This window comes from Ammospiza caudacuta, chromosome Z (assembly GCF_027887145.1).
Source record: "Ammospiza caudacuta isolate bAmmCau1 chromosome Z, bAmmCau1.pri, whole genome shotgun sequence".
Lineage (NCBI taxonomy): Eukaryota > Metazoa > Chordata > Aves > Passeriformes > Passerellidae > Ammospiza > Ammospiza caudacuta.
Window position 1 is genome coordinate 79,585,174 of NC_080632.1, and position 18,349 is coordinate 79,603,522.

General features: G+C 46.5%; 1 protein-coding gene across 3 annotated transcripts in view; it reads left to right on the forward strand.

The window, feature by feature from the left end:
• Positions 1-16,782, forward strand: part of FAM219A (family with sequence similarity 219 member A) — a 93,141-nt gene extending 76,359 nt beyond the window's left edge. For 2 of the 3 annotated variants that reach the window (XM_058823715.1, XM_058823713.1), the window contains exons 3-6: positions 2,522-2,624; positions 6,545-6,625; positions 6,938-6,992; positions 8,132-16,782. In XM_058823715.1, coding sequence (XP_058679698.1) covers positions 2,522-2,624; positions 6,545-6,625; positions 6,938-6,992; positions 8,132-8,290 — 398 coding nt within the window. In that variant the 3' untranslated portion in view covers positions 8,291-16,782. The remainder of the gene's footprint in view (positions 1-2,521; positions 2,625-6,544; positions 6,626-6,937; positions 6,993-8,131) is intronic. The other variant, XM_058823714.1, reaches the window with a different exon arrangement.
• The last annotated feature ends 1,567 nt before the right edge of the window (positions 16,783-18,349 follow it).

The following is an 18,349-nucleotide window of genomic DNA, read 5'->3' on the forward strand; positions in this document are numbered from 1 at the left end:
CGCATCTTCTCTGAAATGATTTTTATGTCATAAGGGACAGTGTCTCAAAGATGAGGTGACAAGGTGAACAATAAAGGAGGAGCAAGATGTGATGTGGTTGGCAGATCCAGACAAAAGGCTGTTCCTCATGCTGTTCAGAGCAGTATAGGGGTGTCAGAAGGATCCTGGACCCCCTCCTCGCACACACACTCACGTGCTCCATGTGTTCTTCTTCTGACACAACATGCAGGATTAGCTGAAGTGGAACCAGTGCAGCCAAATTCCCCCGTGAGTCAGACTGACAGCACAGCTGTCTGTATTCTCCAAGTTCTCCACTGAAACAGAAAACTGCTGCTTTGCTTCACTCAAGCATGGAGATGAGTAGATTACCTGTGGTGGGGTGACCCTCGCTGGACAGCAGGAGCCAATCAAAGCTTTTCTACTACTCATCTGGACAGAGGAGTGAAAACACAGAAATAACATGGGCTTTCCACAGGTTCACAGCCTCTTTCAGGCACCCTGCTCTGTTGTGGTGTCCTCTATAGACTGCAGATGGATCTCTGCTCCTTTGTGGAGCTCCAGGGGCTACAGGGGTGCCTCACCATGGGCTGCAGGGGAATCTGTTCTGCTACCTGGAGCAGCTCCTCTTCCTGCTTCTGTACTGACCTGGGTATCTGCACACACCCTCACTCTTCTGTCTGGCTGCAGTTGTACAGGATTTTTCCCCCTTTCCTAACTGTGTTATCCCAGAGACTCTACCACCATTGCTAATGAGCCCAGCCATGCCCAGCAGCAGGTCTGTGTTGGAGCTTGCTAGCATTGGCTCTGTTAGACACAGGGAAACATCTTGAAGCTTCTCACAGAACCCACCTGTGCAACCCTCCACTACCAAAAACTTGCACACGAACTGAATACATCACCCAACACAGTGATTCTGCTAATCATCAGACAGGATCTTCAGACTCCTAATTGAACGTGTTTTGTAATGTCAAAGGCAAACACAAACTGCTTCATGCCTTCCCAACCTTCTCTGCTCTATCCTGCTTCTTGAAGGAAGCTTCTGTCTGGAAAATTAGTGAAAAGCCAGAAACCCTGCTGATGATTGCTGTAAGCCATGACACCTGCACTCACAGTGTATTCAGCCCCCTCTAACCATTTCATCAGCATCATAAAGCATTGGCAGCTTGTCTCAGTGCTGTGTATTTGTGGTCAGCACTGGAGCTTCTGATGGAGATGAGTGGAAATCAGGTTGTATTTCGTGTTGTAGGTATTTGCCTTCATAGTCTTGCTTTATCTCTCTCTGAACAGCAAAATTCATGTGGCCTGCAAAATATCAGTCTTTTATTCTGGAGACAGAGGTAACCAATGCATTTCCAAGTTCCATACTGAGAAATTACTCTGATTTAAGGTTTTGATTTTGATCCTGAATCAGTGTCTCAAGTTGCTCAAGCCAGAGTGAGTTATTAATCCAATCCTTTTCGTGCCAAGTTCCGTGTGCATTTATTCACCTCTGCTGTCAGCAGGAGCAGGCTGGGTATGGTTTGCAAGTGTATGTATTCTTGTCTCTATGTTCCTCATCATAACAATCTCCAGGTATCCCTGCTGTTTATTTCTCCATTAAGAAAGGGAGCCTTGGATGTGTGTACCCCTGCTCTGACTTGTGAGGAAGGGAAAGTGTTGGCTCACCTTGAACTTGCACGCTGTAGAAGCATGCTGCTTTTCCACAACAAGTGAGAAAAGCTGCTCTTCTCTCCAAGTGGAAATAAAATCTGCAGAAGAAACACAACCCAACAACAGAATTCACATTGCAGGAGAGGGCAAACCAAAACAAATTCACTATTCAGATTTATCAGCAAGCAGTCTGGTACACCTGTTATTTAGGCATGCCACAAAAGTAGTTTCTAGCATTTTCTCACACTCTGGAGAATTTTTTTTAGCTGTTCTCATTCCTGCCTTACTGGCTCTAAGCTCAGCTTTTCCATACAAGCCTTGCCTGCTGTTACACGATGAGGTTGGGGCAGTTAGCTCAACTTTTGTGACTAGCTGGTAACTCAATGCAACTGATCCTCCACAAGAAACAAGGAAGGACTTTCAATCAGAAAATTTAATATCAATTTATATACATGCCTGGGTTCCCATCCCTGCTAGAAGCAGAGTCATATTAGTACAGCATGGTATTGGAGTCCATGCAGAAACTAGCTGCAGATAGCCACAAGGTCTGTGCCTCTTGTCTGCCTCAGCTGGGTTTCATCCAGAAGCTCCAAGACCTTATGGGTCTTGGAGACCCAGATTTTAGTGTGTTCCCTGTCAAAAGGCTGCTATGAGTGAAGGTAGATTAGTTTTAGTCCCTGGTGATCTTGGAGAAAGTGGAACACAGCTCATCCAGCCTTTACAGCATCCCTTCATAAGAAGTGGCAAGCTCATGTCCTTTGCTGTTAATTCTGCTGTGCCTTTTGCCTCTACCAGATCTGGGTTTCTTCTTGTGGTTGCCAGCTAGGCTGCTGCTCTAATTTTGCTTTTCCCGTTCCTATCTCCTGTGCAGAGAAGCAGAGGGAGCTGGCTCGGAAGGGGTCCCTGAAGAATGGCAACATGGGAAGCCCAGTTAATCAGCAGCCCAAGAAGAACAACGTGATGGCACGAACAAGGTAAAGGACTGGAAGAGTACTCACAGCTGTGCTCTGAGCTGCAGTCCCTAATGGTCCTGGGGTGGTCAGGGACAGTGTTCATTGCATTTGCCTTCTGCCAGCCACACTGCAAGAACAGTGATGGTCCTTCCTGGAGCTGGCAGCCCCAAATGCTCTGGGCTGTGTTGCATCCCAGCCCCTGGGAAGATGCAAGAGCACTTGAGCCCAGGACCAGAGGTATTGCAGCCTGTAGAAGGCAGAGGCAGCCCAGCCAGGTCAAAATCAGGGGGTTGATAGAGCCATCCGGCAGGATCTGAGTAGTCTCAGGTAGCACCTGATCCTGCCAGTGGGAGAGGAGCTGTGCTTCTTCATTAAACACAGACTAGTTTAGAGCTTAATTCTGCTTTGGTTGCCTTTGTCACTGTAAGTTCCACTGCTCCTTTTTGATGGTGACCTGTTCTGCTACTGACAGATCTAATGAAGGCTTGTAAATAATCTGTCTCTGTGTGATTTTCTACATACCTTCTCCACCCTTGGAACAGCAGGGTCACACTTTGCTGGAGATGCTTTGAAGGAGCTCTGTAAGAGAGTATTAGGCAGTATGTCTAGTGAGGTTTACGTGCTGTAAACAAAGACATTCTGAGCTGAATATTTTCTTTTAGAGTATTTCTATTTTTTGTCTGTGCAGACTTCAGTACACTAATGTATTACTTACCTATGTTCAGGAAAGAGGAAACCCCATGAGCCCACAGGATTGCATGCTTTGCATGCTGCTGGAAAGGTGGCAGGTTTTAGTGGAGGACCTCACTTAAAATGATGGAGGAATCTGGGGAATGCTGGATGTTTACTGATGAAGGGGAAAGTTTCCTGGATTACCATATATTAAGTAGAATAGGACCTGCAGGTCAGAGCCTCTATATGCAATGCATCTGAAAGATGAGCTTTCTTGTTCATATTAATTCCCCAGACCCAAAATATTAGTCATAAATCCTGACAGGACCTAGTCAACTTTTAGTTGTAAGCCCCTGAAATACATATGGGGAATATGCTGCATTGCTTCCACTCTGTGTTCAGGTGTTGAGGCCATATAAAAGAGCCAGACCTTTCATGGCAGCAAGAAATTCAGGAACTGTGCTCAGCTGGGTTTTCCATGCCCACTGGTCCTCCTTATCTTCCAAGTACATTCTGGAAAAGCTTGTTTTCTTTTGACAATAGGCACAAGCTAGCTTCCTGAGAGGAATGGCAGCAGGTTTGCTGCTTGAGAGGTTTAGAAACACTGAAATTAGTGGAAGAAGATAATAAGGGAGAGAAGGTAGGATAAATAGAGGTATCTACCTGTAACATGAGCAAATTTTCCATGGAGAGATTGTTGTTTCCAAGCTGCCGGTGGAAAGAGCGGAGCAGTGACACCTATTGACAAAAGATTTCAAACAGCCAGCTCAGTTTTATTTCACTTAAGGACATCTGGGCACCTCTGAATGCTTCAGTCTGTCTGCCACTGACTGGTAACACCAGCAAGGCAGAAATGCCACAAGCTTGTTCAAGCAGGTTTTCACAGGGTAACAGTATAATGGGAAATATTCCAGGAGGACACACTGCAAAATTTCCAGATTATTTTTTAAATCTGAACTGTTGGCTTCCTCAGGTCTCTGCAGGATAATTAAGCTAAAACCATTTCCCCCTTTTTCATAGTTCTGCTCTTCTCATCAAATATGTTTTCCTTTGTGCTTTGCCTCTCCTACTCTCTACTCCACCTCCTCCTTCTTCCCCAAGGCCTCTGTTATTTTGTATTATCCCTGTGGATTTCTGACATCCAGCCTCTAGTACAAGGTTGCCTTCACCATTCAGTCCTCTTCTGGGACAAGGGTGCAGCCAGCCTTACAGGTGAGAGTAATTGGATCCATAACACTCTCAGTCTCCCTAAAATCAAATTAAATGTAAACGAGGTAGGGGTGATGCTCTTCCTATGAGTTTAGATAGAGCCCACAACACCATCCACACCACTTGAATACAGCTGAGTGCTACAGTCCGCTCAAGGTAACCTAAACTTGGACATTATGGTCCAACCTGTGTGGCTTCAAGTGAGCAAAAACACAAAGACAAAGAAGCTTATACCAGGGCAGCTGCAGACAAAAGCAGCTACCACTGCTACCCGACTTTATTCCAAGGACAGTGGGAAGTGAAGACAAGGGCAATCAGGATGTGAGGGAAATACTTAAATCAGAGGCAGAGACACTGTAACAATTTTTGTCTGCAGCAGTTAAATTAAAGTTTTTTGTTATTAAGAAAACAGACACTTCTTAAGAAGATGTAGTGGGAGGTTTTTTTCATCAAGTAAATATCACCACAGTGTTCTGCTCCTAGATCACCTGAGAATGCTTTGTTCACTGATGATTTAATAACAACTGTCAGTGAATATATATGGAGCAGGGACTGGAAAACTGGAGAGTGAAAATGGGAGTCAGTACTTCTGGTATCTGTATGGGCAGGCTTGTGCTGCCAAATCTCAGCTTCAGCTCCAGACGTCTTTGCTTCTTGACTTCCTGCCTTCATACCTCAGGAGCAGAAGGACTGTCCCATTTCTGTGAGAAGGGCTACTGAATTTTGCAAGTGGATCCCATTTTCTCCAGTCCTGTGGTGCAGCAGTTTGGAAATTCTGCATCAGGTTTTAAATTAATTTATTTAATTTATGTTTCAGTGAACACAGTAAGAAAATATAACTAATTGTGAACCTATGTATCTGCTTTGTTATAGGATTTGATATATCTTACTCTTCCTGAGCCTGACCACTGACGGTGCTTGCCAGGACTTCTTATTTCTAAAATTGTTAATGGCTTGCTGCAATTATCTGTGCAGGAGCAGAAAAACATTTCAGGTAGTTAGAGAGTAGTTGGAGCATGGATGAGATGGATTATCATACTTAGATTTATGATTTTAGATACTTTAGATACTTTACTTTACATACTTTAGATTTCTTAAACTCTTAGTGAAGCATTATTGTGCATCATGGTGTGCTGTTAAAAACCACTTGGAAGAAAGTGGTTGACTTACTGAAAGAGAAGATTTTTGTCACTCCTGAGGTTCTTACTTGCTGAACAAAGAATCCTACTGCATTTGTTGGTTTAGTTAATCTTATTTTAATTGTGAACCAAATTATTTTTGCATTTTTTTTGATGAAAGGACTTCATTGTGAACAAGATATTATTGTATTAACACATTTTTCTTATCCTAGAAGTTCTGAAGCCTGCACTCCATTTCACAAACTCTCCCGGGCAGCTAAAGGTGCAGAGTCATCCTCAGCCTTTGTAACATTTCTGATTAACTGAAAGTCATAGCAAAAAACTGGAATTTAAAAAGTGCTGCTCTGACTGGTTTCTTATGCTGGTCACACCAGCTCAGGTTTCTAATATTACTAAATTTAGTACTGAGACCTCAGAAGTGTTGTGTTGCCAGAGGCCTGGATAGGGATTCAGAAAGAGGCACCACATAATATCCCTGATGTCCAACAGCAGAATAGTGGGATCACTCTGGCCTCTGGCTTCCCCTCGCCTCCTTCTCCTATGTGCTTACTGCTGGTGTCAGGTGCCCTTGCCAGGAAAAAAACAAGCAACAAGAAAATGAGCAATCTGATATGACAGGCAATGCTAGCCAAACAGGTTTACCAGAATGAAGTACAGAATGTCCCAATGTTGTTTTTTTTCTTCCAGGAAGGGGTATGTTCCTAGGGCATGCCCAGTGTTAATCCCTGTGAAACCACTGTAGGCTACCCAGAGATACATCTTGCTCCCTCTGAATTGCACCCATTTAGACATCTTCACTAATAAGTGGGGGCTTGCAAAGAGGTGGAATGGGGAAAGCCAACTATCATACAGCTTTACCCTAGGCAGTGTGTGGTTCTGAGCTTTACTGTGTGGTTAATGGACAACATTTAATTATTTCAGGCTCGTTGTTCCCAACAAGGGCTACTCGTCGCTAGACCAGAGTCCAGATGAAAAGCCCCTGGTAGCCCTGGATACAGACAGGTATGCAAAAGGTTAAAAATGTGATATACATGACAGCTTAAGTGGGTTTTCATGACAGAGGGCAGCACTCACATTCTTCCCTCCACTGTTCCCTCTGACCTATGCCATGGTGGGTGTCTGTGTAAGAACAAGGGAGAAGAGCTGTGAGAAAAGATCTGAGGGTCACAGATGAAAGCTGCTCTACAGGCTCCCTTGATGTAGCTTCTCTGTGCCTGAAGAACAGTTTCATGGCACAAGAAAGATAGGACTAAGTGGGGAGTACAGGTCTCATCTAACCAATTCCTTCTTCACTGTACTTGTACTTCCCTGCAGTGATGATGACTTCGATATGTCCAGATATTCCTCCTCGGGATACTCATCAGCTGAGGTGAGTTATACTCTCTCCGGCCATCCTTGCCATGAATACAAGTAACAGAACAGCCAGAAATTGCTTATAGAGTCCTTGCACAGGCAGAAATGGCCACACAACAAATTTAGTAGCGGTATAGACTCCGTGAGTCTGGAAGGGGCCATGGCAGAAACTGTGTCATGTTGCTTTCTTCCCTGGTGATGATGCAGAGATCTGCCTATCAGCAGTTTTCACAGCTACCTTTGGTTTCACTCAAACTTTCCCTCATTCTGCCTAGTCCTGCAGTGACCCATGAGGTGCAAAAGCATCATCTTGACTGCCATGGCAGCTCAGCAACTGTACACATGCCAAGGACACAAATACAGGATCTAAGGGTGTGCTGTGATTTCCAGTTACTGGAGTGGTCAGGGTCACCCAGTGTGTGTTTACTTGGAGCAAGCAGAAATTCCAGGGAGGACTTGCAGATATGAACTCTTGCCCTTTCAAAGAGAAAAGGCAGGAAGCTCTGGCTTGTTAGTCCCTCTGCATTGTTTCTGAGTAAATTCCTGTACTCTCTCATGAATTTGTTGCTTGGCCTCTTGTAAGAAGCCTCTGGCTACTGCTTTTGCAGGATTTTGTATCCAGGGGCTGAGCAGCCATTCTGCCCACAAACTGCTCAGAACTCTTGCCCCTTGTATCTCTTCCTTGGATAAAATACCTCTGAAACCCTGGGAAACAGCCAAGAGCAGTGACCATGTCAGATGATCTGAGCTGTTTCTGTGCCCTGACTAAGTGTTGTTTATATAGATCCAGTCAGACAGCACTTGAACCTGAGATCACGGAGCCAAACTTTACCATCGTTTCACTGCTATAGTGTGCCCCAGACTGAGAGGGGGGACTGCCCATCTGCCAGTTAATAATATTATTGCATTACTTTAACTGAGGGCTTGTCCTTAGGGAAAAATTATTCCATTACAAAATAGTTTATCTCACTCTAGGTATTCCTACTCTGGAGGATATTCCTCCCCTCACCTGAGGTCAAATCTAGGACTGTGGGGCAATTGTTAACGATGGGGAAATACATTCCCAAATAAGGGAATGATGGATGAATCCTTCATCTTCTGACCACCAGAAGTAAGAAGTCCCAAGTGTTTGACTGTTTGTCTCTTTGTCTGTAGCAGATCAACCAAGACTTGAACATCCAGCTGCTAAAGGATGGGTACCGGTTAGATGAGATCCCGGATGACGAGGACCTCGACCTAATCCCCCCTAAATCTGTCAACCCCACCTGCATGTGTTGCCAAGCCACCTCCTCCACCGCCTGTCACATCCAGTAGTGAGGCCGGCAGGCTGTGATCAGTGCTTTCCACTATAACTGTAAAACTTAACAGCCATTGCTTCCTCCTATGGTAGGACGTGCACCTCTTTGTGTTCATGGAGCCAGGAGAAACCAAAAAATTCATTTTATGATTGGTTGATAACTTATTTTAAACTATGGTAAAACAAAAGAGAAGTTGCTCAATGTGCCAGGCAGTGCCTGGCAGAGCTTACTGGTCTGGAGAGCGAATGCAGAGGGGTCCAGAGATACCTCCTTGGTTTGTTTAGGCACTGGGGATATTTTGTAAAGTGTCTTTTTCCAGAATGGGAAAGGTCAGATGGGACTTCAGGTAATCCTGCCCACTGAAACCGATCCATTTGAAAGATTAGGGCAAGTTGGAGGTATCAAAGTGTTTTACCAATGAGAGGAAGTCAGTTCTTAATTCATTCACTAAACCTGTTTCATTCGCATAACCAAAACAATATTATAACTGGGGCACAGGAATGGGGACGGACCAGGGCATCCTTTCTTATGGCAAGGCTAGCCAGGACTAGCATGACACAATTCATTCACCTGCAAAAGGGACAAGTAGCTGACATCTCACTGTGAGTCAGTACTAGCTAGAGCTGTTGTGTCACTTAGCCAATGCAATCTACCCTTAGCGCCACATTAAATTACCACCAAACACATCAGGTTCAATCTGCAATCCACTCATGCACTTCAAGGACTTGCTCATTGCCCAGGAATACCAACCATACTTGTGACTTCAGTTCAGTCACGTATTCTGACTTCAGCCTGTATTTAATCCCTGTGCAATCCATCTCTTTCCAAAAATCTTAAATTTTGTTCAACTGAGAAGAAATTAATCCTGCATGAGTCAGGACTTGAGATGTGCTGAACAACAGTGCTGGAAAAGCTAGTTGAAGACAGCACATTTTAAGAGTGCTTGACTCTTGATATTCTCTTGACACTGTGTCTCTGGGTGCTTGTGGGAGAAACTCGTTAATGCTGAAGTCATCAGTGTGGTGGGGTCAGACTTGAGAGGAATTTTCAGCAGCAGCAGAGTTATGAACAGCTTCAGCTGAAAGATGCCCATGAGAGGAAACTGCTGTTCACCCCCTGTCTGCCCCATTGTGAGCCAGACATGGTACCAGGTCAGGAGCAGTTGGTGCTGCAAAATTAGGAAACCTGTTACATTAGGTTGCTGGTCTGAGCTCCCAGCTCACCAGCAGATTGTTTTTAATGCAGAATCACTTCTGGAATTAGGAAACATGTCCTCTCCCTGACTGCAGCATATGCAAGGGATGGGCTGGCATTTTTCTTGGTGTTGAAATCTTTTGCCACAGGCACAATTCTTGTGTTTCCCTGGCCTTTCAGGAGGAAGGACCACCTGCCTTGGGTCATCACCTGCTTTGTAGGCTAGGAAAGGAAAAAAAATTAGGGCAGTTCTGAGCTTCCCATCAGAATTCCTGAGTCACAAAGCAGAGCCTGAGCTGCACCACAACAGACGGATTCCCCATCTGAAATCTATATGAAGTGAGCTGAGTCTTTAAGAAGTCTTAATTAGCAGGAGATTTTTTTAACATCCTGGAGATTTACTCTGTGCAGTGCAAAACTTGATACCAGCCACAGTGTGAGTGAAAGAGCAGGCACACAAGATTCCCAGGCTTATTTACTAGATGTTGTTGACAACTTTTAAAGCTGTGCTTGTCCCCTCTGCCTAAAAAACATGCTGCCACTCTGGTTCCAGGCCATAGAAAGAGGACTTGAATGGTGCTGCTTGCTGAGCATCCCTGCCTCTTCATACAGAAGTGATGGTTAACTTGCCAACTCTTGTGGGGATAGTGTTCCTCAAGTGAATTCATCTCCTTTTCTCACTACCTGGTAGTGCTGCTAAGGGGGAATATTTCCAAAATACAACTCAGGTACGAGGTTGTCCAGAAGTGAGGGAAGTAGAGAGTACAGATAAAGATTAAAGGGAAAAACATTCCTTAAGGAGTCTTTTTTAATGGGGAATGTTGTCAAAACATAATAGAAATACCATGGTCAAACCAAATCCTATAGGACATGACCAATGCTCTTCAAATCTTCACTCTTCTGGAGAGGGACTTTGCAGTTCAGCACTGGTATCATGGAATGTCTTCATCACATTTATCCTCCTGGGTCAGTCTCTGTGCCTTCCAGCCAGGCTGCACACCTCAGCCTTTCCCACAGCCCTTGCTCAGGAGCTCAGAGCATTTCAGAGTGCCTGCTAGAGCAACAAGCCATCCCTTCACCTGGGCCAGCCACTGAGGGCTGAACACCCCACAGGTCTCCATCATGCTGCCATCATAGAATCATGCCATCATCCAGGTTCAAAAACGCCCTTAAGATCACCGAGTCCAGCTATAGCCAAGCACTGTCCTGTTCAGTCTAGGATAGAATGAGGCTTGCTGTTACTCTTATCTCTCAGGGTTAACACCTTTCCTCTGAGGGACAGACTTAGGGGACTTGGCAGTGCTGGATTAACAGTTGGATTCTATGATCTTAAAGGTCTTTTCCAACCGGAGGGGTTGTATGACACCCACTGTCCCATGGCACCATTACCAAGTCCTTTTATTGCCCCTGTTGCTGGTTTTTGCCTGCCATGTGCCCTGAGACATTCCCCAGCCCTGCAACTGCCATCAGCCCTTTGCATTTTGTGATGTGCATCTGCTTCTAGCACAGCCCTTTAGGGAGGGAGGGAGATTAATTCAGACGTTCCACTTGGTGCTTCCTCCAAATACAAACCGAAGCGCAACTCAAGCATTTTTGCCTGTGCACAGAAGGAGTTGGTTGTAGAAATAGTTGGTTTGGCATGACAGTACAGGACCATAAAATGGCAATTTTTTGGCTTCTCCTCTCTATGCTTTGTGTTCATATATTTTACTAGGGGAATAATGTAGAAAGGGTGGGGAAAAGTAGTTACCTGTGTAGGGTCGTTATCAGAAAGGCTGAGTGGCTTAAGGCAATGCACATGTGGCTGTCATAGAAAACTGAACACTAACGCTTCTGAACTGCAGCCCCTTCAGCAGATTATGACCATGCAGCATGTTTGTTGGCTCATTATGGAATATTGAGGACTGCCCATTGGTATGTATCAACCACAGATATCAATCCCCCTGTCTGGCCTCACATTCAGACCTTTGCTTCAGCCAGCAGGTTTTCCAAATACCCTCAGAGTCACAGAATAGATAAGGCTGTAAGGGGCCACAGTGGGGTCATCTGATCCAGCCTCTCTGCTCAAGCAAACCGTGTTGGATTTTATGCTGAGGTGATTTCCTGGGAAGGTGTGGAGATAGATGGCTGTCCTGGCACTGCTATCCTTAGACCAGTCTCTGCTATCAGGGCCGGAAAAAGGCAGAGGGCAAGAGCACAGACTAAGTGACAACATTTCTACAAAATCTACAGAGCTGCTGGGTGCTCTCCTAAATGCAGATGGCATGCAAGAAAGAAAATTGTTCCTTCCTCCAGTCTTTGCACCAAACAAGATGGCCCTCTCAGGCCACATTTTCAATCCAAAGTTGTACAGAAAACCAAGGGGAGGAACACCATGGAGTATGAAATGCTGCATTGCTGTCTACCTAAATTACCATGCAAACAGCACTCTGTTCCATCTCTCTTGTCTGCAAACACCACATTTCCAGATGTCTTTGGGAGGAGGAACATCCTCCTAGTCTTGAGGGAGGTCTATAGATAGTGTGTTCATGTGTTTGTACATAAACCTCAGCTGAAAGGAGGCTGATGCCCATTCTGAAGGCTCATTTGATATCTTACCAGACACATCTTGAAGTGAGCCCTTGGAAGAGCCACTGGGTGATATCTGACATTGCTGCATGTCTGTCCCTAACATGTGTGCTTGGCCATTGGATCTGCTGTGCTCTCCTGGCTGTCCTGCCTGCAAATGCCTTGCAACTGCAAAACCAGGTGACCATTCCTGCTGCATGGACTTTGAGAGGAACTTCAGGACAGCTTCCCCCACAGACAAGAGGGACTCAGCTCCTTCTGGTTTGTTTCACCATCTCTTGTCCCAAAGGAGGCACCCACTGTGTTCAGTGGTTCACTGGCTGACACACAGGTCTGCAATCCTGAGCAGGATCCTTCCCTTTCCATGCACAGTCTGATCCTGGGCTGGCCTGCAGGCTGTGCAGGAGAATGCAGGAGGCTTGAAAAATGCAGCGCCCTGTGTGTGACTCAACAGAAAATGAAGATGCTTTTGAAGAAAGGAAGGACCCAGCTGGGCAACAGATGGAAGACAGGAAAAGGAAAACAAGCAATAACTGGAAAGATTGCCAAGTGCTGTTGTGGCCTTGGGCAGATCCCAGTTGTCCAAGTTGATCTGTCTCAGTGCAGTGCTGATGCCAGCAGGGAGCAAAGCTTGCTTTCAGATGTACACCCCAGAAACATCCTGTCCCTAAGATGGCACTGCAGCCAGCTACAGCCCTGGTGGGTCTGCTGGACTCTTAAAGCACATAAAAATGAGATCTTAGGTCTTTGCTGCTGTACGTTTTTGCTCTAACCTCAGGCAAGTCACATCCCATCTTGATGTCAATTCCCTTCTGGGGCACATGGGAGAAACCTGCCTTCCCAAAGTGCTGCCACCATCCTGCATGGATACTGTCAAGTGTGAGAGGCACCATTGATAGGACAGTTCTGCAAGAAGGATGTAAATATAATGCTTTAGAAATTTAATTCCTGTTTTCAAAGTACTACTCTGCTTTCCCTCTCTTTACCATCTTCTGATGTTCCTCACGCATGCCAGAATGCAGCAGGGTGGAGGTTAGTACAAAGGTTAAACATCTTTGGAGAAAGATGTTTGTCAAGGATGTGTTATCCAGTTACTTGGCAGCTGACTCTTGCACAGCTGGCTTCTGAGTTTGCCTGCTCCCAGAGGGAACATGTACAAAGATGTGATGACCCAACAGCAGCATCCACTGATAGCAGAATTAAGGAATTTAGGAGTGCAGCTTGGGATGGCAAGTAGTCACAAAGGAGAACAGAGGATTGAAACACTCATTTTTGGGATATTCCTATGGCAGTTTCATGCTCTTGCTTTTAGTAACCATATGATCATCTTAGCCTTTAGACTGGTGGTTCTGTCTGGGCTCATCCTTTGCTTTTCGATTCTCACTTCACACCCACATGGGGTACTGCCACTCTTACCTAGAATGCCATAGGCTTTGGCACCTGGCTGCTGCTTGGCTCAGCAAGCTTGGGCTGCATGCTCAAAAGCAATGTCTGCATAGAGGAGCAGTGCCACAGGGCTAGCTGGGAAGACATGGAAAGGTCTTCATTTTAAGCTGCTTTTCACCTCTAGGCATACTTGTCTATTCCTTTCAAGGCTCAGCTGTGAGAGGGATTGCTCCAAACTGCACCTCATCAGACAAACCCACCTTTGTTACAGAACCACACAAGACCTGAAGCAGAAGGGCCAGGAATTTAGCATAAAGAGAGATTTTGTGGCTGGGATTATCTGCAGGAGGTCAGTGGAGGTTTCTCATAGGGGTTGTGGTCCATATTTTAACTTCCTGTATTATGCAGCTGAGCTGCTGCATTGCTTCCCAAAAATTACAGCTACTTCCCTTCCTTTGCCCCACTTGACATTGTTGGCAGTCCCAGGATGACAGCAGCTGAACACTGCCTGTCTGAGCACATCTTTGACAGCTTGCTGGGGAGGCAGAGGCTGGGACTGACTGAGATCACACAGAGCACAGCCCCATGGCCCACGCAAGCATGCAGCAAACCATGTCACAGAGCAGGTTGCAGCTTTCCCTGGTGCTTACTTGAAAGCAGTAGGCACTAGGAAAAGGCCACTGGAAGGCCATCCTATGTCTCATTGCTGCTAAGATATTTACCCTCCCAGAGCAGCATTTCTCCCCTAGCTGCCCATGCAGGTGTACCAGGTGTGCTCCTGGGAAGCACTGCTCTTCACCCAGGCTGCCTTTCTGCCTTTGCAACCTCAATAAGCTGCAACTCCATTTGGTACCCACCTTCCTCAAGCCTCCATGATTTGGGAGACACAGTTTGTTGAGAGATATAATATAGACACATGGAAAGAGATGAAAAACTTGGGCAAGCACTCTTCATGACAGATCTTCATGTCCACCCCCAGTTCACACATTTATTTGTTCCATTTCTTTGCATGGAGAAGCTGCAGTAGCAGCTGTGTTCAACTTGTGGCTGCCTCTGTCCCAAGACGAACCCCAAGCAAAAGTCAGGCCAGCTGTAGGTCCATGAACAGACGGGGTGAGAATCAGAAAGGAGGCTGGGATTTCTCTTCACCCACATGAAGGCTGTGAGGCTGAGGATTCACCAGGTTCGTGCAAAACCTGGTGAGATGCAGCCCGCCAAGCCGGATGCCTTCACCCTCCTGGCCTCAGTGCTATGGGTCCAGGTCTGTGGTCCCAGACCTGCCAACCCACGTGCTCCTGGTGTGGGCTGGAGTCCTGCAGCAGAGGCCTTAGTGGGGAGCCTGTTGGCTCTGCTTTTGCTGCACTGGGGCAGGGTGCTGTGAGATACTGGTGGGGCTGTAGTTCTGCCGGGAGAAAGACTCTGGTGGAGGATGAAGTCTTTGTGGGGGAGACAATTCAGAAAGTTGGGTTTTTCCCCTCCCCTTTTTGCACTTTTTAAACCCTTTTTACTCCTTCCACAGAGGTTATTGAACCTTCAGTTTAATAAGGGAGATGAGCTGCCTTTAAATAAGTTTCTGAAGGGTCTGAAAGCAGGTGCTGGCTCGCGTGCAGAGCCGGTCTGTGCCTGACATGATTTCCAGACCTCATTGTCCAACCTGTAGCAGAGTCACCCCATGAGCTGGGCAAGGACTGGGGTGGTAGGGTCAGCACTGGCCATCATGCCAAACAGCCATGGCTTCCCAAACTGAAGAAGAATCAGACCAGAAAATGGGGGAAGGAGCAACCGCAGTAGAAGGATAGCTAGTTGTCACAAGTAATCTTCGGTATCCGTGTCCAGTGGTTAGTCCTAGAATTGCAAGCCTTGTTATATTGCACACACGTCCTCCTTCCACTCCCCTTTTCTCAAAGCAGCCGTCGCCTTTCTTCCCCCTGCCCCATGCACTAGTGATGAGCATCAGAGGCAGTTGCACCAAAGTGATTCTCAGCCCAGTTCTGCATCCCCCCTTCTCACCCAAACCCAAGGCAACCCGGACAGTTGTTGGCCTTCACAAGTCTAGTAACTCCAGTTGGGTTTTTTTCCTTGTGTTTCATGGCTTCCTTCCCATGCACTCTAGCAGGGCAGTACAGGGGGCTCTGGTCATGTCCCAGGAAGTTTCTTTGCCCCCAGCAGCACCTTGCAGACATGCACCTTACTGGGAATGTACTGGGTCAATGCTGGTGAGATCTGGCACTGCCGATCTTGAATGGGTGGCAGCTGATGGGGATCCACCCAAGGAAGTTGGCAGAAAGTGGCTACTGTCCCTTTTCTTTTCTTTTTTGAGGGAAAGAGGGATTTTTTTGGCATTAAAATTATTGTCCATCTTCCAGTGGCCAAGTTCTGGGCTGCATTAATAATTGGGGTTCACTGGCTGTCCAGGCAGGTGTGGAGCTCTGCACCAGCCTTAATAGGAAATGTCATGGCTGTAGCCAGAGCCTGTGTACAGGATGGGTTTCTCCCATGCTGGCAAAGTACTTTCAGCAGGCTCCAGATGGACACTTCTGGCAGACAGAAAAACATCACTCCTCCAAGTCCAGAACAAATCTGCACTTCCATTTTGTGTCCTCAGCATGGGAAAAAAAATCAGCCTGAGCAAATGCCTTCCTGGTCTCCATTCCCCATGTGGTGCCTGGTGCCCCAGGGGAAGGGGTGGTGGGACGTATTTCAAGGTCACCAAAAGCAAGATCCTTTTTGGATTTATGTAATGGAAATACATTTCAGGACAGGAGACCTCCCAACCTTTGTGTTAATCTCAAGAGCAGATGAATTTCTGGATGTCCTTGCATATAGTGAAATATAGCTGAAACAGCCAATCACAAATAGAGTTAAATGTAGGGTTTGACCTGAATAACCTTTTAATTAGGAAGATAAATTTGTTGTAGCTTGACCTTAGTCCTTGTTAGAAACCTGCTAATCATTTGACATGCAGAGTGTATTAATGCTGCACTTAACTTGGCCATTGTTTTTTTTAATCTGGTTTTGGGAGTTTTCTCACTTCCAAAGCATCAGTCTGCATCCTGTATGGGTTTTCTTTTGTTCCCCTTTTTCCCATTCAGATCATGTAGCACACTGTTGTACTTTTGTTCCCGTCTGTGTAGAGTATTGCCTTAAACAAATCAGTTGTGTTATGGTTTGTTTTGGGTTTTCTCTTTTCTACCATCAGTTTTATGCATTAATTTATTTTAAAACGTGGGGTTTTTTTTCAAAAACATGAAAAACGTGTATAGTATTTTTTTTTAACATTTCCATTGCAGTATTTATCATTGTTACTGGTTGTGTGTAGTGTAACGGAATTAATGATATTAAAAAGCATACATATGAAAACCAGCCTGACAGCCTTTTTTTTCATTGGAGCAAACCACAGCAAGGGAGTGTGGACTGCACCAGCTCCTCTGAGCCCCCAGCAGTTGCAGATGCTGAAACCAGGGGTGCAGCCTTCACTCCATGGCCTGCTTGGTCCCAGAAGCAGCAGCTGCTGTGACCTGTGTGAATGGCAGAGGTAAATATTCCAGGACTGGCCACCAACGTTTGGGAAACATGAGTCCCCAGGGCAGCAGGAAGGCACACAAGGCTGCACCCAGCTCCTGCATCTGGTCAGCAAGAAGCAGAAAGAACTGGTGCATCTGTATGACACCAATGGGTGAAATAACCTTTTCTCCAGCCCTGCAGCTATTCTGCCCCTCTAAGCTGTTGGCACAGGAGCCAAGCCCTGATTTTAAAGTCCAATACCAGCAGCTGGAAAACCTGTGGACCACCAGGGATAGAGGACAGCCATGGAGGCCAGTGGATCATGCTGGCAACAAATCTGTTGCAGGATTAGTACCCCCACAGCTGAGAGGCTTGGGTTCCACCTCTGCACAGTGGTGCTCCCCAGACCTGTGACCTGGCTTGCTCCAAGACACTGCAGTGTCCACTGACTCCCTGCAGGGAATGGGGCTGATGGAAAGCCTAAACCTGGCCCAGCAGAGACCAGTAGGGTGTGAAAATCAAGGGCAGCTTGTTTTCTTCTTCTCTAAGGACACATAATTCACTTTTGCTGGGACCCGCTCAGGTGTTCCAGGTTGTCCAGCAGCAAACCAGGCAGGGATCTGCAGCCCTTCAGGGGCACAGGTCGGCATCTCCCCTGCCAAGATGGGTGTGGGTCTGCCAAACTGAAGCAGCAGAGGGGCTGGAACAGAGAGCACAGCAGGGCTCTGAGTGGGCACAGTGTCACAGGCCAGGCCAGAGCAGGGCTTGGCTTGTCCCCATCCCTGCAGGGGCATCTCTGCTCAGCTCCCCAGCTCTGGAGAAAGCAAACTCAGTTCATGCCATTCCCACCCTGGCATGAGCCAGCTGCCTCTGCACTGAGATGGGTGAGGATTGCTCTCTTTGATTGCAGAGACCATTTCTTGGATGGAACAGCAAACAAGGCTCAACACAGGATCACCCAAATCCAGCTTTTAATTAAAAAGGGGAGACAGAGCAGGCAATAATTTCCCTGGCTACCTCATCAGGCTGGGACAGCTGTGCTGGTGCTGTGACACAGTCATTAGTGGCACTGGTGTGGGGGTCTCTGTCTGCAGCTGGATTGCTGTAGGATTTCCAAGGAAATACAGGAGAAAGGGGCTTGAAAAGCCACAATCACTGCTCCTGCAGCTCCCAAAATTATCTTGACTAGGACCAGCTGAAACTATTTCCTACCATTGTAAGGTAGCTGCTGGCAGGAGGGGAGGGAGCTGGGAGCCAAGACAAAACAAGGAGGGTATGGCCCAAGAGGGATGTAGGCAGGAATTGCAGTCAGGGAGCATGTCCATGGGACTGAGAGAAAGGCACCAAATCCCAGTGCTCCCATTCTATGGCATCACTGCCCACATGAACATCACCCTGGGCTGCAAGTGCCAACACACACCTG